Source organism: Anomaloglossus baeobatrachus, unplaced genomic scaffold, assembly GCF_048569485.1.
Source record: "Anomaloglossus baeobatrachus isolate aAnoBae1 unplaced genomic scaffold, aAnoBae1.hap1 Scaffold_41, whole genome shotgun sequence".
NCBI classification, from domain to species: domain Eukaryota; kingdom Metazoa; phylum Chordata; class Amphibia; order Anura; family Aromobatidae; genus Anomaloglossus; species Anomaloglossus baeobatrachus.
Window position 1 is genome coordinate 291,069 of NW_027443435.1, and position 23,802 is coordinate 314,870.

General features: G+C 50.7%; 1 protein-coding gene across 3 annotated transcripts; it reads right to left on the minus strand.

The window, feature by feature from the left end:
• Positions 1-306: 306 nt before the first annotated feature.
• On the minus strand, positions 307-22,903 carry LOC142277325 (uncharacterized). Of its 3 annotated transcripts, XM_075332637.1 has the most exons (5): positions 22,826-22,902; positions 18,189-18,278; positions 3,959-4,059; positions 2,408-2,463; positions 307-1,205 (listed from the first exon to the last, which is right to left on the minus strand). In XM_075332637.1, the coding sequence occupies exons 4-5, from the start codon at positions 2,430-2,432 to the stop codon at positions 382-384; spliced, it is 849 nt and encodes a 282-aa protein (XP_075188752.1). In that variant the 5' UTR covers positions 2,433-2,463; positions 3,959-4,059; positions 18,189-18,278; positions 22,826-22,902; the 3' UTR covers positions 307-381. The 3 variants fall into 3 exon arrangements, with proteins under 3 accessions (XP_075188752.1, XP_075188750.1, XP_075188751.1); XM_075332635.1 differs by lacking the exon at positions 2,408-2,463; XM_075332636.1 differs by lacking the exons at positions 2,408-2,463; positions 18,189-18,278 and having other exon boundaries at positions 22,826-22,903.
• Between the last annotated feature and the right edge of the window lie 899 nt (positions 22,904-23,802).

Here is a 23,802-nt window from a genome sequence, read left to right on the forward strand (position 1 = left end):
TTGCTAATGAGGTCACTGGTGCATCACAAAAAACGTGACTCAGCAGTGATCTCGCTATGTGAGAAGTACCCCTTACACAAGGGGAGACACAGTACAGGCTCTTACACAAAGACAAAATGGAGTGTAGATTTAACAAAATGAATTCTGCTCTCATTCAAGCAATACACAAATGGATGAATAAAAGCGTACAACTTTGCTATAACAAAACAAAAAAAAAAGTTTTTTCTCTCCATCAAAAATTTAAAAAAATGTGTAAAAAGATGAATAGTTTGTAAATGATCCATCATAAAAAGTACACAACTGTAATGACATGAAAATGAACTCTTTATTAACAGATAGTAAATATTAATAGACTTACTAAAACAGACATTCTAATCATGACTATGACTTCACTCCTGTGTGAATTCGCTCATGTGTAATAAGATGTGATTTCCAAGCAAACAATTTCCCACATTCTGAACATGAATATGAATTCTTTCCTGTGTGACTTCTCTCATGTCTAATGAGATGTGATTGCTGAAAAAAACATTTGCCACATTCTGAACATGAATATGGCTTCACTCCTGTGTGACTTCTCACATGTGTAATAAGATTTGATTTCCGAGCAAAACATTTCTCACATTCTGAACATGAATATGGCTTCACTCCTGTGTGAATTCTCAAATGTTTAACATGATTTGATTTCCGAGCAAAACATTTCTCACATTCTGCACATGAATACGGCTTCACTCCTGTGTGAATTCTCTCATGTGTAATGAGATCTAATTTGTCAGCAAAACATTTCTCACATTCTGCACATGAATATGGCTTCACTCCTGTGTGAATTACCTCATGTCTAATAAGAACTGCTTTCAGAGCAAAACATTTTCCACATTCTGCACATGAATATGGCTTCACTCCTGTGTGAATTCTCCCATGTCTAATGAGATTTGATTTCCGAGCAAAACATTTCCCACATTCGGAACATGAATATGGCTTCACTCCTGTGTGAATTACCTCATGTCTAATAAGACGTGCTTTCAGAGCAAAACATTTTCCACATTCTGCACATGAATATGGCTTCTTTCCTGTGTGAATTCTCTCATGTGTAATGAGATTTGATTTCTTAGCAAAACACTTCTCACATTCTGAACAAGAATATGGCTTCTCTCCTTTGTGACTTTCACTGCCCTTCGCTTTCTGTGTTGAACTCCTGGTACCGTCATCTGCCATAAATAAAATTGAAGTTATAAGCTTTAAATAATATAACCTCAAACATACATAGGAACACATAAATCCATATAAATTCCAAAGTGTGTAGTGTTCTACTTTAAAATGCCTATGTGACAGAAAATACCCAAAATGACATTTTAAAAAACTGCACCCTTCAAAGTGCTCAAAACGAGATTCAATAAAACATATCTACAAAAGCATGTCCAATGGCACTCAATAATATAAGGATACTTTGGCATTGTATTACTGCTGTAGAAATATTAGAAAAAGGGATTAATACACAGGTAATGAGAAAAATGAGTAAAACGACAGAGATATTTGTAAAGTGAGATTCTTAGCTTATGTATTGACCAATCCATGTGAGCCCGATAACCTTGAAGAGCAGCTGACCAAGCACTCTGCCCTATAGCCAGGGTGTGTCCACCATCTTATTTAGCCAGGAACCTATCTGCCCAGACATGCAGATTTTTAATCACACATAGAAGCATTTAAGGTTAGGTTCCCAATATAATGAGATCACCTTGTCGAGGTTATTGGGCTCACATGGATTGGCCAATACATAAGCTAAGAAGCTCTCTTTGCAAATATCTCTAAAGCAGTAATGCAATGCCTATGTCTTTTTACTCATTTTTCACATTAGCTATGCATTTATCTATTTTCTGTAATATTCCTACAGCAGTAATGCGACATAGAAATTACAGCTATGTGGAAGGAAAAAAATAAAACACAACACAAAAGTGTTCCTTTAACCACAAATTTTCATTTTCCCAAGGGTAAGATGAGAAAGTGGACCATATAATTCTGTTGTGCAATTTCTTGTGTATACGCAGATACCCCAGGACTCGGAAGGGAAGGAGCACCATTTGACTTTTGGAGAACAAAATTGGCTGAAATAGAGGATGCCATGTCACATTTGTAAAGCCCTGATGTGCCTAAACAGTGGAATCACACCCCACAAATTATCTAATTTTCAAATCTACACCACTGAAGGAAAGTATCTAGGTGTGATTATAGGCGTACTCCTATATAGGGCAAAGGGTCTTTAGCAGACCCCCAGCTTTTATGGCGACCCATATGCACCCAATGATAAATGTTGCTGGGGGCGTTGGATATGTGGAACATTGTACCTCATTGGCTGCGTGCTGCGAATGCTGCTGTCAAAGATTGAAAGTTAACAGCAGTGGTTGAAGCTTACCTCCACTGAATAACTCAGGCATCATCTGCTGTCAATAATGCACTCAGCTTCTGAGCCTGCAAGAAGTAATAGGATCTAATAATATGTTACATATCGAGAAGGGGTTAAGGAAAACCTGGCAGCTACAAAAACACTATTTACCTGCAGATATAATGGTAATCTGAGTACCTAGCATTTAAGTGATATCTATCTGGTTTATTGGAACAGTGTGACACTAGTCACTGCATGGACAAGCCGTGAGGCAGGGTTATAAAATGTTCTGGGGTCAAATACAAAGAGAGCATGCCGTGAACTAAGGGGAAAGACAAACGCATGGTCAGGTCTGGGGTCAGACTATAAGGAGGATAGTGGATCAGGGCAAATGAATGGTCAGAGGAGGTCCAAGGTCTGGCAGCTATAGATCAGAGCACAGATAATAAAGGCCCCGTGTCATGTGGTGTTCAGGCCCATATTCGCGGGGTGCAGCTGCGGCGTCGGACTCTGTTCACAGGCAACCTGATCTTAGTTGTTCAGCCTTAGCTGAGTCTTTTCCATTGCTTTCCAGTCCTGAGTTAATTCCTGTGGAGCGGTGTGTGGTTCCTTGAGACTCAGAAGGCTAATTTCTATTCCCCTGTCTTCTCCCTACTTAAGGTTTGAGAGTCTGTTTGTTGCTGCAGATGATACCTCCAGCTTATGCTCCTGTGATGCCGGTCTTTCTGGCGATCCTATTCTTGGTGACCAGTATACCGATGTTGGAGTGGTGTGGTATGGAAGTTTCCCCGTTGTACATTTACTTCCTTCCTTATACTTTATTCCCTCCAATACACGTACTGTGTCTCCTTTTTGTGTGCAGTGTGTATGAGTTTTGTTTTTCTTCCTGTGTCTGTGGCATTTGCATCTCCACTCCAGGTGGTGGGACAGGGGGTGTTAGATCAGGGTTTGGACAGGAGTTAGGGTTAAGCTGGCGGTCCAGACCTGGATACCATCAAGCCTACCTGTGGGATAAGGAACAGCACACGGACCCTAGTCTGCGGGCCATTTTTGAGGTCCCTTCTCCAGGTACCTTTGCACCTCCGTGATACCCTCTATTTGGGACTGACTAGTCAGCTAAGTAACTGATCACTCAGAACAGGGAACCGCTGAAGAAACCAAGCACCTCTCAGTTTCAGATTGAATTGAGCTGTTGCTCAACAAACAAACAGCTTGGCATGGCCTGCTTCCATAGGGAGGCAAAATTGTCACTCACTGCGTCTAAGACAGCGGAGAGATTGTGACATAGTAACTACAAGGAGAAAATGCAGTTACATTCTCCCAGCAGCTGCTCACTTCCAGTCACCAGCACAGTGGGAGAGGCTGAAACAGTCACCACTCACTAGATAGTGAGTGCCCAGTAATCAACCCTCTTGTTCCTTGGCTGACAGCCTGTGAGCGGTAAGGGTTACTGTTTCCCGCACTGCATCGGTGACTGTATACGAGCAGCAGCAGGGAGAATGTAACTTCATTTTCTCCTTGCAGCTGGGAATTTCATTTTTTTCTGTTATTTAATGGTGACTCTTCACGAAGGAGGGTTACCTGTGGAAAGGTCTCTACTCCGTTCATCACCCCGCACATCCATTTCTCCTTTTTCCATTGTGTCTGCAGCGTTCTGCATATCTTTTCCCTGAATTTCAAAGCTGTAAAATAAATATTGTAAAAGTCACGGACAGAAGGAAAAGTCATGTGGCAGGTTCTAGATCAGGGATGGGGAACCTTTTTTCTGCCGGGGGCCATTTGGAAAATTCTAACAACCTTCGGGGGCCACAAAAAATTATCAACTTGAAAATGACCCGGCTTTATTTGGTCAAACAATTAACTCACTCCTATACCCCTACTGTGGCAGCCGGAGCTGCTTCTCTTTGGTGCGGCTGTAATGTAATGTACTTGTCCCTATTATGTATATACCTTTCACATGGAAAGCGCCATGGAATTGATGGCGCTATAATAATAAATAATAATAATAATAATGTTTGCTTCTCACAACTGCTTTTCCAGGTTTGTCTTTGTCTGGAGCGCAGACAACTCTTCATGATAATAAGATTGGTAAATCATATAGATCACACAGTAGACACTGTACATACACACACAGCCCCGACACACTGGCCGTGTGCCGCACGCAGCCCCGACACACTGGCCGTGTGCCGCACGCAGCCCCGACACACTGGCCGTGTGCCGCACGCAGCCCCGACACACTGGCCGTGTGCCGCACGCAGCCCCGACACACTGGCCGTGTGCCGCACGCAGCCCCGACACACTGGCCGTGTGCCGCACGCAGCCCCGACACACTGGCCGTGTGCCGCACGCAGCCCCGACACACTGGCCGTGTGCCGCACGCAGCCCCGACACACTGGCCGTGTGCCGCACGCAGCCCCGACACACTGGCCGTGTGCCGCACGCAGCCCCGACACACTGGCCGTGTGCCGCACGCAGCCCCGACACACTGGCCGTGTGCCGCACGCAGCCCCGACACACTGGCCGTGTGCCGCATGCAGCCCCGACACACTGGCCGTGTGCCGCACGCAGCCCCGACACACTGGCCGTGTGCCGCACACAGCCCCGACACACTGGCCGTGTGCCGCACACAGCCCCGACACACTGGCCGTGTGCCGCACACAGCCCCGACACACTGGCCGTGTGCCGCACACAGCCCCGGACACACTGGCCGTGTGCCGCACACAGCCCCGACACACTGGCCGTGTGCCGCACACAGCCCCGACACACTGGCCGTGTGCCGCACACAGCCCCGACACACTGGCCGTGTGCCGCACACAGCCCCGACACACTGGCCGTGTGCCGCACACAGCCCCGACACACTGGCCGCACACCGCCCCGACACACTGGCCGCACACCGCCCCGACACACTGGCCGCACACCGCCCCGACACACTGGCCGCACACCGCCCCGACACACTGGCCGCACACCGCCCCGACACACTGGCCGCACACCGCCCCGACACACTGGCCGCACACCGCCCCGACACACTGGCCGCACACCGCCCCGACACACTGGCCGCACACCGTCCCGACACACTGGCCGCACACAGCCCCGACACACTGGCTGCACACCGCACACTGGCTGTAAACCACACATTGTAATCACACACTGGCCGTATACTGCACACAGCCTTGACAGACTGGTCATATTGTACACCGCCCACGATACACAGTGGCCATATACAGTACACATGCACAGGAGGTACTGTATACTGTACACAGCACTCACACGTCGTATACACAGCACACATGCCGTATACAGCACACACAGAAGCCATGCACAGCATTCAACAAGCCATATACACAGCACATAAGGAGAATGAAAAGCTCTGCATGTAAACATGTGCACACCAGGAATTAGATATACCAATAAGACTTAAAATATGAAACTTTATTAATTGCCAAACACAGCGCACACACGCCGTATACACAGCGCACACACGCCGTATACACAGCGCACACACGCCGTATACACAGCGCACACACGCCGTATACACAGCGCACACACGCCGTATACACAGCGCACACACGCCGTATACACAGCGCACACACGCCGTATACACAGCGCACACACGCCGTATACACAGCGCACACACGCCGTATACACAGCGCACACACGCCGTATACACAGCGCACACACGCCGTATACACAGCGCACACACGCCGTATACACAGCGCACACCTACTGGACATTGAAGTCACAAATACATTTGATATATGGTGGTATATATTAGATATAAACACACTTCACTCAGATATAAATACCTGCTGCTTAGTTGCCCTGTAAGATCAGGTGCAGCACAAGTTCCTGCCTGACACAAGATGGATGCAGCAGCTCAGCTCAAGGGCTGGCTTCATTCTCGTCTTCTCTCTCCTCTGCGGTGCTAGACCTGAATAGCTGAGCACAGAGGCAGAGTGCACAGAACGGGAGGGTGAGAGGCAGAACGCACGGCACTATACAGGCCCCTCCCCCATCACTCTGCTTCTAGCTTCAATCTCACAGAGGAGCATGTAGGAGCCAGAGGGAGGGAGGAAGTCCCACCCCAGTGCTGTCTGCCGGCCATAGACAAGATGAGCAATAACGAATATAACGAGACAAGATGAGCGGCTGCCCGAGCACTGCAGCCTCCGGGAATCTGCCCCGGGGGCCGCAGAAAAGGTCATCGCGGGCCGCATATGGCCCGCGGGCCGGAGATTCCCCACCCCTGTTTGAGCCGTATGGCCCCTGAGACTAATCCATGCAAGGCCTCTACGCCTCCTATATCGCCCGTGCTGCCCCAGAGTCAGTTCAGCAGGGATAGAAGCAGACGTGGCAGGGTCCACTTAGTGTGGTACATTATGACATTGGGATTTCCTTCATTGTTTTGTCTTCACAATTTGGACACCCTAATGCTTATTTTTCCGTCATTTGAGAATTGCGTTAGTCAACAATGTTGTATTTTTGAACGTCTTTTTGAGGAAAATTAGTTTTATTCAATTGTTTTTCTATAACACTAGAAGTCCCAGAAATGTCGAGCTCTCTGGGTTCCAAAGGTAGAAATGTTAAATGACCCATCTCTGGGACTAGTGTTAAGGGGACGAACAGAGGTGTACATAGAATCATGGGCCCCCATCAGGGGCGTACATAGAAATCATGGGGCCCCATAGCAGAATTTCTAATTCGGCCCTACCCCCACAAAAAAAAATAAAAAATTAATAATAAAAATATTCAGCTGGGACACAGAAGAGCATATTTCACAACTTTACAGCCCATACCAAATAATTTTCCTCCTATTGAAGCCCCTAGATTCCCCTTTCACTGCAGCCATAAAATTTGATGACAACAAAAGTGCCCCCCAAACACGGTGAGTATCTTACATCAGTATTTATAGCCAAATCCAGGAGTGGGTGATAAATACAGAAGTGGTGCCTGTGTTTCTATTCTACTTTTCCTCTGATTGTTCCACTGCTGGTTTTGGCTACAGATAGTGAGGTAAAATACTGACCAAATACTCAACGTGTGCAAGGGCTTTAGAAGAGAATAATGGGCCTCAGATAGTCCTCCATATAGTAAAATGAAGAGGCGATTACTTGTTTTCACCAGACAACCTCTGTAAGTGCATATGTGCTACAGTGTAATAATCACAGGACAGGGAGGGGTTAAACATTCAAGTATTTAATCTCTATTGGAAAGTATATTTCCCATATTGATATCAGAGAGAAAAAGTGACCTCCATACACAACACAATCCAGTATACCAAGACCAATAATATCACATACAAGGAGGAAATACTGTCACACCGTGACCAGACAACATATTACCACCACATAGTGACAGAATACAACCGCATACAAAGGAAGAAATACTGCAACACTATGACCAGACTACATAGTGACCGAATAATAGCACATGCAAGGGTGAAATACCGCCACACTGTGACTAAACCACATGGTGACCAAATAATACCACATACAAAAGAGAAATACCACCATATCGTGACCAGACAACATATTACCACCACATAGTGACTGAATACAACCACATACAAAAGGAAGAAATACCGCTACACTATGACCAGACCACATAGTGATCGAATAATACCACATACAAAGAGAAATACCACCATATCGTGACCAGACAACATATTAACACGACATAGTGACCGAATACAACCACATACAAGGGTCAAATACCAACATGCCATGACCAGACCACATACTGACTGAATAATACTACAATAATGATCATGAATTAAAAACCACAATACTAATAACACTAATGTTACCATAAGTGCCATTATACACAGGAGCTCTGTATATATAGACACAAGGAGGGGCGTGGCCTGACTGGAGCAAGGAGCAGACGTGAGGCTGGAGAGCTCTGCTAAAAAGTGAAAAAATCCGAAGGCATCGAGTCTTTTAAAGCTTACCCAGCGGTGAGACCTGTCCTCTGGTGACCCCAGCATTGAGGGACCCTCTGTGCAGCAAGCCCTGGGGGTATCTGTGGGGAGGAGAAGTTGCGGCCTAGTCCACATGAGGAAGCCTCGGCCTGGAGGAAAGCTCTGCCCAGACACAGAATAGCTCCCAGCAAACCTCCTCCCTCCCTCAGAGGTAAACAGAGCACTCTCCTGACCCCTCTCATCTCCCTGAACTGCCCAGGAGTCATTGTCTCAGGGATTTCTGCTAGTGAGAGCGGCTGCTGAGGCCATACAGGGCCTTATCACCTGCAGCACCGCAAACAATCCTCCCCCCTGTGGTGACTTATCTGCTGTATGTGACTGGTCCAGGAGCTGGTGACTAGAGGCAGGGAAACGCTGTCCTGAACAGCTTGTTTGGGACACTGAGGAGCAGATATACAGGAATACACCTCCCCCCCTTCTCCTCCTGGCAGCAGCTTAAACAAATATTAACCAGACTAGAAGGTGGCCCGATTCTACGCATCGGGTATTCTAGAATTTACGTATTGTGTAGTTCATGTATGATTTTTGTTATATATATATATTTATATATATAGATGTTGTTGTGTGTAGTTACCAAGTGTTTGTGTAGGGCGCTGTACATGTTCTGGGTGTTGTCTGGGTGTGATGGGGGGTGAGAGCGGTGTTGTTTGTGTGTTGCGTTGTTTGTGGAGCGCTGTGTGTCTGTAGCGTTGTGTGTGTGTTGCGCGGTTTGTGTGTGTGTGGTGTGTTTTGGGGGGAGGTTTGTTTTGTGCAATGTGTGTGTTGTGCGGTATGTGCGTATATTTGTGTGTGCAGCGTTGTCTGTGTGTGGGTGTCTGTGTAGGGCAGTTGTTTGTGGTTCCCAGTGTGTGTGTGTGGTGTGTTGTGCAGTGCGCGCGCGTGTGTGTGTTGGGGGGAGGTGTGCACTTCCCATCGTGCTCCATCCCCCATGCAGCGCACTCCCCATCGTGCTCCATCCGCCATGCAGCGCACTCCCCATCGTGCTCCATCCCCCATGCTGCGCACTCCCAAACGTGCTCCATCCGCCATGCTGCGCACTCCCTTTCGTGCTCCATCCCCCATGCTGCGCACTCCCAAACGTGCTCCATCCCCCATGCTGCGCACTCCCAAACGTGCTCCATCCGCCATGCTGCGCACTCCCCATCGTGCTCCATCTCCCATGCTGCGCACTCCCAAACGTGCTCCATCCGCCATGCTGCGCACTCCCAAACGTGCTCCATCCGCCATGCTGCGCACTCCCAAACGTGCTCCATCCGCCATACTCCGCACTCCCCATCGTGCTCCATCCCCTATGCTGCGCACCCCCCCATCGTGCTCCATCTCCCATGCTGCGCACCCCCAAACGTGCTCCATCCGCCATGCTGCGCCAGCATCAGCCTCTCTACCCGCAGCATCAGACTCTCTCCCCGCAGCATCAGCCTCTCTGTCCCCAGCATCAGCCTCTCTGACCCCAGCATCAGCCTCTCTGACCCCAGCATCAGCCTCTCTGACCCCAGCATCAGCCTCTCTGACCCCAGCATCAGCCTCTCTGCCCCCAGCATCAGCCTCTCTGCCCCCAGCATCAGCCTCTCTGCCCCCAGCATCAGCCTCTCTGCCCCCAGCATCAGCCTCTCTGCCCCCAGCATCAGCCTCTCTGCCCCCAGCATCAGCCTCTCTGCCCCCAGCATCAGCCTCTCTGCCCCCAGCATCAGCCTCTCTGCCCCAGCATCAGCCTCTCTGTCCCCAGCATCAGCCTCTCTGTCCCCAGCATCAGCCTCTCTGTCCCCAGCATCAGCCTTTCTGTCCCCAGCATCAGCCTCTCTGTCCCCAGCATCAGCCTCTCTGTCCCCAGCATCAGCCTCTCTCATCCCAGCATCAGCCTCTCTCATCCCAGCATCAGCCTCTCTCATCCCAGCATCAGCCTCTCTGTCCCCAGCATCAGCCTCTCTCATCCCAGCATCAGCCTCTCTGTCCCCAGCATCAGCCTCTCTGTCCCCAGCATCAGCCTCTCCATCCCAGCCTTCCCCAGGATCAGCCTCTCTCATCCCAGCATCAGCCTCTCTGTCCCCAGCATCAGCCTCTCTGTCGCCAGCATCAGCCTCTCTGTCGCCAGCATCAGCCTCTCTGTCGCCAGCATCAGCCTCTCTGTCCCCAGCATCAGCCTCTCTGTCCCCAGCATCAGCCTCTCTGTCCCCAGCATCAGCCTCTCTGTCCCCAGCATCAGCCTCTCTGTCCCCAGCATCAGCCTCTCTGTCCCCAGCATCAGCCTCTCTCATCCCAGCATCAGCCTCTCTGTCCCCAGCATCAGCCTCCCTCTCCCAGCCTTTCGCATACACTCACACACACCCGATCGCATACACTCACACACACCCGATCGCATACACTCACACACACCCGATCGCATACACTCACACACACCCGATCGCATACACTCACGCACACACACATTGACGATATTGCACATACGCGCTCATACTCACAACATCCGGAGATACCACATGCTTCTGGCCATGTGATCCTCCGACAGGTCCTGGAAGGTCACAACAGCACAATATTGAGGCCGAGAAGCAAGCGATATCACTGGATGCTGTGAGTGTGTGGATGCGATGTGTGTGTGAGGTGTTTGTGAGAGTGAGTGTGATCTGATGTGTGTGTATGTGCTGTTATGTGTGTGCGTGTGGATCTTCCGCCGCTGCAGGACCTTGATGCGCTGGTAACTATGCTACCATGGTTACCAGCGCATCTCGTCCCCCGCTCGCACGGGAGCCCACACCAGCATACGGCGGCAAGGCCAGCAATGCGAGGGTAAGTGTCGGCTGGGTTGGCGGCGTACGCTGATGTGGGCTCCCGTTGGTGGGGCGGGGGTGGGGGGGGGGAAGTACAGTACTCACCCGGGAGTCATGGCTCCGTGACCGTGTCAGTTCGGGGAATGCGCGGGGGTGGGGGGGGGGGGGGGCGTGGGGGCGGGGCCAGAGCTAGCGTGCATTGCGTGAGGGGGGCGGGGCGTGGCGTGGCCGAGTTGCCAATGCCTGCAGGGTGCCGGGGCGAGAGGCCAATCTGTGGGGGGGGGCGGAGCCTGGGCGAGCGGCTGGCCAATCCGTGTGGGGGCGCAGCCTGGGCGAGCGGCCAATCCGTGTGGGGGGGCGGGGCCATGGCGAGCCGAGCGGCCAATCAGCTTTGTGTCACCGTAAGGACACAATGTCACCGTAAGGACACAATTTTGGAGCATGACAGACAGACAGAATAAGGCAATTATATATATAGATAGATATAGATGTTGTTGTGTGTAGTTACCAAGTGTTTGTGTAGGGGCTGTACATGTTCTGGGTGTTGTCTGGGTGTGATGGGGGGTGAGAGCGGTGTTGTTTGTGTGTTGCGTTGTTTGTGGAGCGCTGTGTGTCTGTAGCGTTGTGTGTGTGTTGCGTGGTTTGTGTGTGTGTGGTGTGTTTTGGGGGGAGGTATGTTTTGTGCAATGTGTGTGTTGTGCGGTATGTGCGTATATTTGTGTGTGCAGCGTTGTCTGTGTGTGGGTGTCTGTGTAGGGCAGTTGTTTGTGGTTCCCAGTGTGTGTGTGTGTGTGTGGTGTGTTGTGCAGTGCGCGCGCGTGTGTGTGTTGGGGGGAGGTGTGCACTTCCCATCGTGCTCCATCCCCCATGCAGCGCACTCCCCATCGTGCTCCATCCCCTATGCTGCGCACCCCCCATCGTGCTCCATCTCCCATCCTGCGCACTCCCAAACGTGCTCCATCCGCCATGCAGCGCACTCCCCATCGTGCTCCATCCCCCATCCTGCGCACTCTCAAACGTGCTCCATCCGCCATGCTGCGCACTCCCTTTCGTGCTCCATCCCCCATGCTGCGCACTCCCAAACGTGCTCCATCCCCCATGCTGCGCACTCCCAAACGTGCTCCATCCCCCATGCTGCGCACTCCCAAACGTGCTCCATCTCCCATGCTGCGCACTCCCAAACGTGCTCCATCCGCCATGCTGCGCACTCCCAAACGTGCTCCATCCGCCATGCTGCGCACTCCCAAACGTGCTCCATCCGCCATACTCCGCACTCCCCATCGTGCTCCATCCCCCATGCAGCGCACTCCCCATCGTGCTCCATCCCCTATGCTGCGCACCCCCCATCGTGCTCCATCTCCCATGCTGCGCACTCCCAAACGTGCTCCATCCGCCATGCTGTGCCAGCATCAGCCTCTCTACCCGCAGCATCAGACTCTCTGCCCGCAGCATCAGCCTCTCTCCCCGCAGCATCAGCCTCTCTGTCCCCAGCATCAGCCTCTCTGTCCCCAGCATCAGCCTCTCTGTCCCCAGCATCAGCCTCTCTGTCCCCAGCATCAGCCTCTCTGTCCCCAGCATCAGCCTCTCTGTCCCCAGCATCAGCCTCTCTCCCCGCAGCATCAGCCTCTCTGTCCCCAGCATCAGCCTCTCTGTCCCCAGCATCAGCCTCTCCATCCCAGCCTTCCCCAGCATCAGCCTCTCTGTCCCCAGCATCAGCCTCTCTGTCCCCAGCATCAGCCTCTCTGTCCCCAGCATCAGCCTCTCCATCCCAGCCTTCCCCAGCATCAGCCTCTCTGTCCCCAGCATCAGCCTCTCTGTCCCCAGCATCAGCCTCTCTGTCCCCAGCATCAGCCTCTCTGTCCCCAGCATCAGCCTCTCTGTCCCCAGCATCAGCCTCTCTGTCCCCAGCATCAGCCTCTCTGTCCCCAGCATCAGCCTCTCTGTCCCCAGCATCAGCCTCTCTGTCCCCAGCATCAGCCTCTCTGTCCCCAGCATCAGCCTCTCTCATCCCAGCATCAGCCTCTCTCATCCCAGCATCAGCCTCCCCCTCCCAGCCTTTCCCAGGATCAGCCTCTCTCCTCCCAGCCTCCTCCAGCACGCCATGCTCCTCTGCCGACACTCACAGATCCGATCGCATACACTCACACACACCCGATCGCATACACTCACACACACCCGATCGCATACACTCACACACACCCGATCGCATACACTCACACACACACACATTGACGATATTGCACATACGCGCTCATACTCACAACATCCGGAGATACCACATGCTTCTGGCCATGTGATCCTCCGACAGGTCCTGGAAGGTCACAACAGCACAGTATCGAGGCCGAGAAGCAAGCGATATCGCCGGATGCTGTGAGTGTGTGGATGCGATGTGTGTGTGAGGTGTTTGTGAGAGTGAGTGTGATCTGATGTGTGTGTATGTGTGTGTATGTGCTGTTATGTGTGTGCGTGTGGATCTTCCGCCGCTGCAGGACCTTGATGCGCTGGTAACTATGCTACCATGGTTACCAGCGCATCTCGTCCCCCGCTCGCACGGGAGCCCACACCAGCATACGGCGGCAAGGCCAGCAATGCGAGGGTAAGTGTCGGCTGGGTTGGCGGCGTACGCTGATGTGGCCTCCCGTTGGGGGGGTGGGGGGGTGGGGGTGGGGGGGGAGTACAGTACTCACCTGGGAGTCATGGCTCCGTGACCGTGTCAGTTCGGGGAATGCGCGGGGGGGGGGGGCAGAGCTAGCGTGCATTGCGTGAGGGGGGCGGGGCCGAGTTGCCAATGCCTGCAGGGTGCCGGGGCGAGAGGCCAATCTGTGGGGGGGGCGGAGCCTGGGCGAGCGGCTGGCCAATCCGTGTGGGGGCGCAGCCTGGGCGAGCGGCCAATCCGTGTGGGGGGGCGGGGCCATGGCGAGCCCAGCGGCCAATCAGCTTTGTGTCACCGTAAGGACACAATGTCACCGTAAGGACACAATTTTGGAGCATGACAGACAGACAGACAGACAGACAGACAGAATAAGGCAATTATATATATATAGATAAGGTCCAGTACTCAGTGACTCTTGAGGCCCCGTCACACTAAGCAACATCGCTGCTAACGAACAACTTTTGTGATGTTGCTAGCGATGTCGCTGTGTGTGACATCCAACAACAACCTGGCCCCTGCTGTGAGGTCGTTGGTTGTTGCTGAATGTCCTGGGCCATTTTTTAGTTGTTGCTCTCCCGCTGTGAAGCGCAGATCGCTGTGTGTGACAGCGACAGAGCAACAACTAAATGTGCAGGCAGCAGAAGCCGGCTTCTGCGGACATTGGTAACCACGGTAAACATCGGGTAACCAAGAAGCCCTGTCCTTGGTTACCCGATATTTACCTTCGCTACCAGCCTCCGCCGCTCTCACTGTCAGCGCCGGCTCCTGCTCTGTGCACATGTAGATGCAGGACACATCGGGTTAATTAACCCGATGTGTGCTGTAACTAGGAGAGCAGGGAGCCAGCGCTAAGCGGTGTGCGCTGCTCCCTGCTCTCTGCAGGTGTAGCTGCGTGTGCTGGTAACCAAGGTAAATATCGGGTTAGTTACCCGATATTTACCTTAGTTACCAAGCGCAGCATCTTCCACGCGGCGCTGGGGGCTGGTCACTGGTGAGCTCACCAGCAACTCGTGTAGCGACGCTCCAGCGATCCCTGCCAGGTCAGGTTGCTGGTGGGATCGCTGGAGCATCGCAGTGTGACATCTCACCAGCAACCTCCTAGCAACTTACCAGCGATCCCTATCGTTGTTGGGATCACTGGTAAGTTGCTTAGTGTGACTGGACCTTTAAAGGTGGTGTCACACACAGCGACGACGACAATGACGTCGCTGCTACGTCACCATTTTCTGTGACGTTGCAGCGACGTCCCGTCGCTGTCGCTGTGTGTGACATCCAGCAACGAGCTGGCCCCTGCTGTGAGGTCATTGCTCGTTGCTGAATGTCCTGCTTCATTTTTTCGTCATCGCTCTCCCGCTGTGAAGCACACATCGCTGTGTGTGACAGCGAGAGAGCGACGAAATGAAGCGAGCAGGGAGCAGGAGCCGGCGTCTGGCAGCTGCGGAAAGCTGTAACCACTGTAAACATCAGGTAACCAAGGGAAGCCCTTTCCCTGGTTACCCGATATTTACCTTCGTTACCAGCCTCCGCCGCTCTCGCTGCTAGTGCCGGCTCCTGCTCTGTGCACATGTAGCTGCAGGACACATCGGGAAATTAACCCGATGTGTACTGTAGCTAGGAGAGCAGGGAGCCAGCGCTAAGCAGTGTGCGCGGCTCCCTGCTCTCTGCACATGTAGCGACATTATGATCGCTGCTGCGTCGCTGTGTTTGACAGCTAATCAGCGATCATTACAGCGACTTACAAGGTCGCTGTTACGTCACAGAAAATGGTGACGTAACAGCGATGTCGTTGTCGCTGTCGCTATGTGTGAACCTAGCTTTAAAGGGGACACACCTGATTATATTGTGAAGGGGAAACGACCTACATCCTAGCAAGTAGATCATAAGAAGAAGATATCCCCTTACATAGATCTCTTTACTGCTTGTCTCAGGAGGCCTGGTCACTGAACATACCCCCTGGGACACCAGGTTCATACATACACCAGAACCAAGCACCTAACTTAAACAGACTAGCAGGTACTGGGTCTTAGAGGAATGCAATAAATCAATCTCTCTGCTACCTGGGAGAACCCCAGCTCAACCTACAGATGAACAGGATAAAACATGGTTACCGTATTTTTCGGACCATAAGACGCACTTTTTTTCCCCCAAATGTTGGGGGAAAGTTGGGGGTGCGTCTTATGGTCTGACTGTGGCTGCGGGGAATGAGGTGCTGCGGTGGAGCGGGTCATCGGGGGCACGAGCAGGCTGTAGCAGCCTGCTGTGACCACGTGTGCCCGCTCATTACATATGCACGCCCATCCTCCCACCCATTTCCCAGCGTAGAAGCCGGCGCTGACAGGTGGGCGGGAGGACGAGCGGGGACGCGCGAATAGAAAAGATCCGGGCTGCATGATCACCCCTGGCAATTACAGCCTGGAGTGATCATGTGCGGCTGTATTCACTGCCCGCGCGTCATCATCAGCGCGGGGTGCAGTAAATCAGTGCACTCACCCGTCCCCGTGTGTGGAGCCGTCCCCCTGCCGCACGCGATGTCTTCCTGTCTGTGCCACTCAGCTGATCTGTGCCGGTCAGCTGATCGGCACAGACAGGAAGACATCGCGTGCTGCAGGGGAGCGGCTACACACACACACACACACACACACAGGTCAGTGGCGCAGAGAGGAAGATGATCGGCTGCAGGGAGTGAGGAAAAGGTGAGTATAAACGTTTGGGTTTTTTTCTCTGTGCTATAGGATACAGGCCATATACCAGGATGGTATATGAGCACGATGGGGGCATATAGCAGGATGGGAGTATATGAGCAGGAGGGATGGGGGGGTATATGAACAGGATGGGGGTATATGAACAGGATGGAAGTATATGAACAGGATGTGGGTATATGAACAGGATGGGGGTATATGAACAGGATGGGGGTATATGAACAGGATGGAAGTATATGAACAGGATGGAAGTATATGAACAGGATGTGGGTATATGAACAGGATGGGGGTATATGAACAGGATGGATGGGGCGTATATGAACAGGATGGGGGTATATGAACAGGATGGGGGTATATGAACAGGATGGGGGTATATGAACAGGATGGGGGTATATGAACAGGATGGGGGTATATGAACAGGATGGGGGTATATGAACAGGATGGGGGTATATGAACAGGATGGGAGTATATGAACAGGATGGGAGTATATGAGCAGGATGGATGGGGAGTATATGAACAGGATGGGGGTATATGAACAGGATGGGCGTATATGAACAGGATGGGGGTATATGAACAGGATGGGGGTATATGAACAGGATGGGGGTATACGAACAGGATGGGGGTATACGAACAGGATGGGGGTATACGAACAGGATGGGGGTATATGAACAGGATGGGGTATATGAATAGGATGGGGTATATGAATAGGATGGGGGAATATGAGCAGGATGCTGGTATATAAGCAGGATGGGGGTATATGAGCAGGATGGGGGTTTATAGCAGGATCATATACAAGGCAGGAGGATCATTACCAGGATGGGGTACCTTAGTAGAGAATTTGGGGGCATTACCCCCATAACAGTGTCAGCAGCAGATCCTCGCCCCATAACAGTGTGTCATGACCAGATTTATTTGCTTAAAGTTTTATTTTCCTATTTTCCTCCTCTAAAACCAGGGTGCGTCTTATAGTCTGGTGCGTCTTATAGTCCGAGAAATACGGTAAGTTTGGCCAGAAATCCGCATCAACAGAGGTATATCACGTATCCAAACCCCACAAGAAAGATGGACAAATTCGTTAACAAGCAACAGAAAAATAAACAACACACAGAGCAGAGCAAAGGAGGAAAACATACACCTAACCACAATTCAGATGTCTCTGACACAGAAATAGAACTGCTTGATAGCCCAGACAAGCCAATCTCCAGGCATTTATTACCAGAATACTCAAAACAGCCTTAGCACCTCTGGCAAAAGATCTATCTGACATTAAAAGGAGCTCTGTATATAGTGTCAGTGTACAGGTAATACAGTGATCACCAGTGGCATTATACACAGACGTTCTGTATATAGTGTATATGTATAGGTAACAGAGTGATCACCGGTGACATACACAGGAATTCTGTATATAGGGTACAACTAAAACAGTGCTCACTGGTGACTTTATAGACAGGAGATCTGTATATAGGTAATACAGTGATCACCAGTGGCATTATACACAGACGTTCTGTATATAGTGTATGTGTATAGGTAACAGAGTGATCACCGGTGACATACACAGGAATTCTGTATATAGGGTACAACTAAAACAGTGATCACTGGTGACTTTATAGACAGGAGATCTGTATATAGGTAATACAGTGATCACCAGTGACATTATACACAGGAGCTCTGTATATAGTGTATAGTGTGTGTCTGGACATGTAATACACTGACTTACCAGTGATGTCTCTAGCTGACGTTGTTCACCTTCGCTTTTCCTCTCCATCTGGCGCTGACCGCCATCATTTCTTCCAGCCAGAAAATGCCTCTGCAGAATATAACACACAGTCACTATAGCTGATCCCTCCCAGAGCATATTCCACACTGTTTCCCCAATTTCTACACTACATCAGACTTTTGTTCCCACCATGGAAGATAGTATCATAAAAAATAAACTATATTTCATCAGTAATTATGTCCCCTAATTTGCCCCGACAGTAATTATCTCTACTATTTGCCAGCATAAACCAATAATGTATGTTCCTCACTCTGGCCCCATATAGTAATTATGTCCCCCATCCTGGCCCCCTGTACTTAATAATGTCTCTCCAACCCTAGCCCCCTTTATTTAATAATGTCTACCTTCCTGGCCCCCTATAGTTAATAATGTCTCCCATCCTGGCCTCCTATGTTCCTCCATCCCTGGGCCCTAAACTGCCCCATCCTGGGCCCCTATGTTCCTCCATCCCAGGACCCTAAACTGCCCAATCCTGGGCCCCTATGTTCCTCCATCCCAGGACCCTAAACTGCCCAATCCTGGGCCCCTATCTTCCTCCATCCCAGGCCCTCTAAATTGCCCCATCCTGGGATCCTATCTTCCTCCATGCCAGGACCCTAAACTGCCCCATCCTGGGCCCCTATGTTCCTCCATCCCAGGACCCTAAACTGCCCAATCCTGGGCCCCTATCTTCCTCCATCCCAGGCCCTCTAAATTGCCCCATCCTGGGATCCTATCTTCCTCCATGCCAGGACCCTAAACTGCCCCATCCTGGGCCCCTATGTTCCTCCATCCCAGGACCCTAAACTGCCCAATCCTGGGCCCCTATCTTCCTCCATGCCAGGACCCTAAACTGCCCCATCCTGGGCCCCTATCTTCCTCCATCCCAGGCCCTCTAAATTGCCCCATCCTGGGATCCTATATGCACTACTCTGTCCATTCACAGAGGGAGGAACAACAAGATTCTTCTCACCTGTCTGCGCCCCCCCCCTCCACCCTACGGCTTCATATCCTGTGTGGTCAAATGGCCACCCCACCCATCCGAAACCATGCAATGACATCTGAGTGCGGCGCATAGCAGCGATGTTTAAAGATGTGATGTAGGCCCACATACATGCATACACATGCAGACAGGCACAGACTAACACATGCATGCAGACATGCACACATACAAAGATGCACTGACATGCAAACTTATGTAGACACACATACATGCACACACGCTTACATACATAGACAAACAGATATACAAAGACAGACAAATGCATGCAGACAGGCACACAGACAGATGCATACAAATGCACACAGATATGAACACTCATGCAGACAAGCACACACACTCATACATACGTAAACACACAGGCCTGAACACACAAAGACATGCACTCAGATACACATATGCAGACAAAGAAATGTGCACATACACACAAATACGCTTCTATATGTAGCCACACACAATAACAGGCACACATACACATAGGCAGGCACACATATGCACACATACAGAAAAATGTACATACATGCAGACAGGTGCATGTAGACACACATGCACATATTCACATAGACACACACATGAATGCAGACACACACTAATAATCAGGCAAACAGACGCACGCACAAGAACGCAGCCAGTAACATGCACGCACACAGACACACACACACACACACACATATGCAGACATGCACAAGAATGCAGCCAGGCACATACCTGCACACGGATACACACAAAGATATGTAGACATGCAGAAGGGCAAAGACACGCACACATATGTAGACACAGGCACAAGCCTGCACACACTGTATGTGGTGTGTGTATGTGGACAGTATGCGATATATGTACATTGACACAGAAACGTAGGCACATACATTCACACAGAATACAGACAGGCACATACACAGACAAGCACAAATACACAGACACACAGGCATATACTGTACATACACACATGTACACAGATACATACTCATTCATACAAAAAAAGTCAAAAACAGACAAATATACACACACAAACATATAAACACACACACATATACACTCATACATACACATATATATATATATATATAATGCATACATACACACACAAACATATAAACACACACACATATACACTCATACATACACATATATATATATATAATGCATACATACACACACACACACATATATACTCAGATATTACACACACACACACTCTGAATATATTACAAACACTAAATATACAGTATATTACACACACACACACAAACTAGATATGTATCAGACACACACACACATATATATATATATATATATATATATATTACACACACGCACACACACAATAGATATATAAACTGTATATATACACATCTCACACACACGCACACACACAATAGAGCTATAAACTGTATATATACACACACACACACACACACACACACACAGAGTTCTTACCTTCCCCTGGCTTGTCTTTGGTCTGCAGGCTCCACTGATTCTCTCCGGCAGGGAGCAGGAGTCCAGGGCGCACAGCGTGCAGACACGGCAGCGTCTGTTAACCGTGACACTCCTGGGGCTCCAGAAGAACATCTGAAGGTGCAGTGCAGATCTGGCCGACATGTGAAGCCGCATGAGGCCCCCTGCCCTAGCCCAGCCAGCCAATAGCAGAGGCCAGATAACCAGCCCCATACAGTATGAAGCACGGGGGAGGCCTCACTGAGGACCCGGGGCCCTCCGGTGGATACCCCGCTGTTCCTGCATACTCACCTCACCTCGGTCCCCCGCCGCTGCTCCTAGTTCACAGATGTCTGTGCTCTGATTAGTACTTTAACACAGTGGCGGCTGGCGCTTACTAGTGACATCACCGCTGTGTTGAAGAACTGTCAGAGCACAGCGGGACAATGATGAGAGGGCGCGCTGCACTCTGTCACCGTCGCTTTCAGATGCTGATACATTTGAAAGTGCGATCAGGGAGGAGGGGCGGTGCTGGAGCTGATACCGCGGGCAGCCGTCCACGGGCCCGTCTAGCTCACAGGCCCCATAGCAGTCGCGTGGCCTGCCTCTATTGACTGTACGCCACTGGCCCCCATAGCGGAAGTTCTAATTGGTACCCCTCCCCCAAAAAATAAAAATGTAATTAATATTCAACTGGGTCATATAAGAACCTCTCACAACTTTACAGCCCTTACAAAGTAATTTTCCTCTTAAAGCCCAAAGATTCCCCTTTCACTGCCCCATAATGTATAATACAAGCACTGTATGATACCTCCACAGTGACTACCTCCACACCAGGGCTGAGGAGGCGGTAAGAAAACAAGAAGTTTACATCCGCTCCTTACAGACACATCTGCAGGTTTTTCCCCTCCGCTCTCTATATAGACATATCTGCAGGTTTTTCCCTCCGCGCTCTATACAGATATCTGCAGGTTTTTCCCTCCGCTCTCTATACAGACACATCTGCAGGTTTTTCCCTCCGCTCTCTATACAGACACATCTGCAGGTTTTTCCCTCCGATCTCTATTCAGACACATCTGCAGGTTTTTCCCTCCGATCTCTATACAGACACATCTGCAGGTTTTTCCCTCCGATCTCTATACAGACACATCTGCAGGTTTTTACCTCCGATCTCTATACAGACACATCTGCAGGTTTTTCCCTCCGATCTCTATACAGACACATCTGCAGGTTTTTCCCTCCGATCTCTATACAGACACATCTGCAGGTTTTTCCCTCCGATCTCTATACAGACACATCTGCAGGTTTTTCCCTCCGATCTCTATACAGACACATCTGCAGGTTTTTCCCTCCGATCTCTATACAGACACATCTGCAGGTTTTTCCCTCCGATCTCTATACAGACACATCTGCAGGTTTTTCCCTCCGATCTCTATACAGACATATCTGCAGGTTTTTCCCTCCGATCTCTATACAGACACATTTGCAGGTTTTTCTCACTATCTGACATGAAATGAAAATAAAGTGAAAAAATAAATCTGGCACTCAAAATATCCAAAAAATTATTTTTTAAATCCAGTGAATAAAGACCACAATGTGTGTCAATCAGTGACGTTTCGGTCCTTCCTTGGACCTTTATCAAACTCCCACTATAAAGATACATAAGAAAAATACAAAGTGAATATTATGGGATATTGCAGCCGCTGGGGACGAGGCCATGTTCCAATTGTGCCCATTTTCTGTTATATAGATAAATCTTTTCTATGGATCTTTCCACAAGTAATATGTATGATGTTTGCCTCTAATATTCATGCACCTTTCAGAGAATATTCACTTTGTATTTTTCTTATGTATCTTTATAGTGTGAGTTTGATAAAGGTCCAAGGAAGAACCGAAACGTCACTGATTGACGCACATTGTGGTCTTTATTCACTGGAATTATAAACCCCAATGTGCCCCATCCATCCTACAGTCCCCCCTGACTTGCATTCTCTCCCCTTGAGCCCCCAATATACAGCATCGCCCCCTGCCCTGTGTAGCCCCCCCATATCCCCCTTCCTTATGGAAGCCTCCACAGCCCTGTGCTGCAGCTTCAGCCCCTTCCCTGTGATATATACACGAGCTGCAGCCCCCAGTAGTGACAGGAGACACTTTTATTTCTTACCCCAAAATCCAGATCGGTTGAGCCTAGAGCTACAGGCCGCGCTGAATAAAGGACACGCCCCCTAACAGTACCTGAATACGCCCCGGAAGTGACGTCATAATCTGCAAGCAGCCTGTATTCTCTAGCATCTCCCCTGATCTGTGACCGGAAGTAGCAGTGCTCGGGCTCCTGTGCAGAGCGGACGGATCCTGACCCTGAGGTGGGGAAGATTCAGCTTTTCCTCATTAGTTATAGAGCTGAGGTCACACTGGATTTTGGGGGAAGAAATAAAAGTGTCTCCTGTCACTACTGGGGGCTGCAGCTCGTGTATATATCACAGGGAAGGGGCTGAAGCTGCAGCACAGGGCTGTGGAGGCTTCCATAAGGAAGGGGGGATATGGGGAACTACACAGGGCAGGGGGCGATGCTGTGGAGGCTTCCATAAGGAAGGGGGATATGGGGGGTTACACAGGGCAGGGGGCGATGCTGTGGAGGTTTCATAAGGAATGTGGGGGTTACTCTAGGCAGGAGGCGACGCTGCATGTTTGGGGGGCTTGCAGGAGGAAAATGTGGAACATTTTGGGCGGCTCGCACTTGCCACGGAGCGACTCTGCATGTTTGGGGTGGGCTCGCAGTGGCCAGGGGGTGATGCTGCACGTCTGTGGGGGGGAGGGGGGGCTCGCGGAGGGCGACACTGCACGTCTGTGGGGGGGGGGCTCGCGGAGGGCGACGCTGCACGTCTGTGGGGGGGCTCGCGGAGGGCGACGCTGAACGTTTGGGGTGCTCTCGCGGGGCAGTGGTGCGTGTTGTGGGGGCTCTCGCGGGCCAGTGGTGCGTGTTGTGGGGGCTCTCGCGGGCCAGTGGTGCGTGTTGTGGGGGCTCTCGCGGGCCAGTGGTGCGTGTTGTGGGGGCTCTCGCGGGCCAGTGGTGCGTATTGTGGGGGCTCTCGCGGGGCAGTGGTGCGTGTTGTGGGGGCTCTCGCGGGGCAGTGGTGCGTG

What these genes read in the sequence shown, in the direction of transcription:
- LOC142277325 (XM_075332636.1), bottom strand. Translation starts at nt 4,037, where the DNA reads ATGCAGAACGCTGCAGACACAATGGAAAAAGGAGAAATGGATGTGCGG. An exon ending in GAGTAGAGACCTTTCCACAG is followed by an intron (nt 1,206 to 3,958) that starts GTAACCCTCCTT and finishes TATTTATGGCAG; the next exon opens with ATGACGGTACCAGGAGTTCA.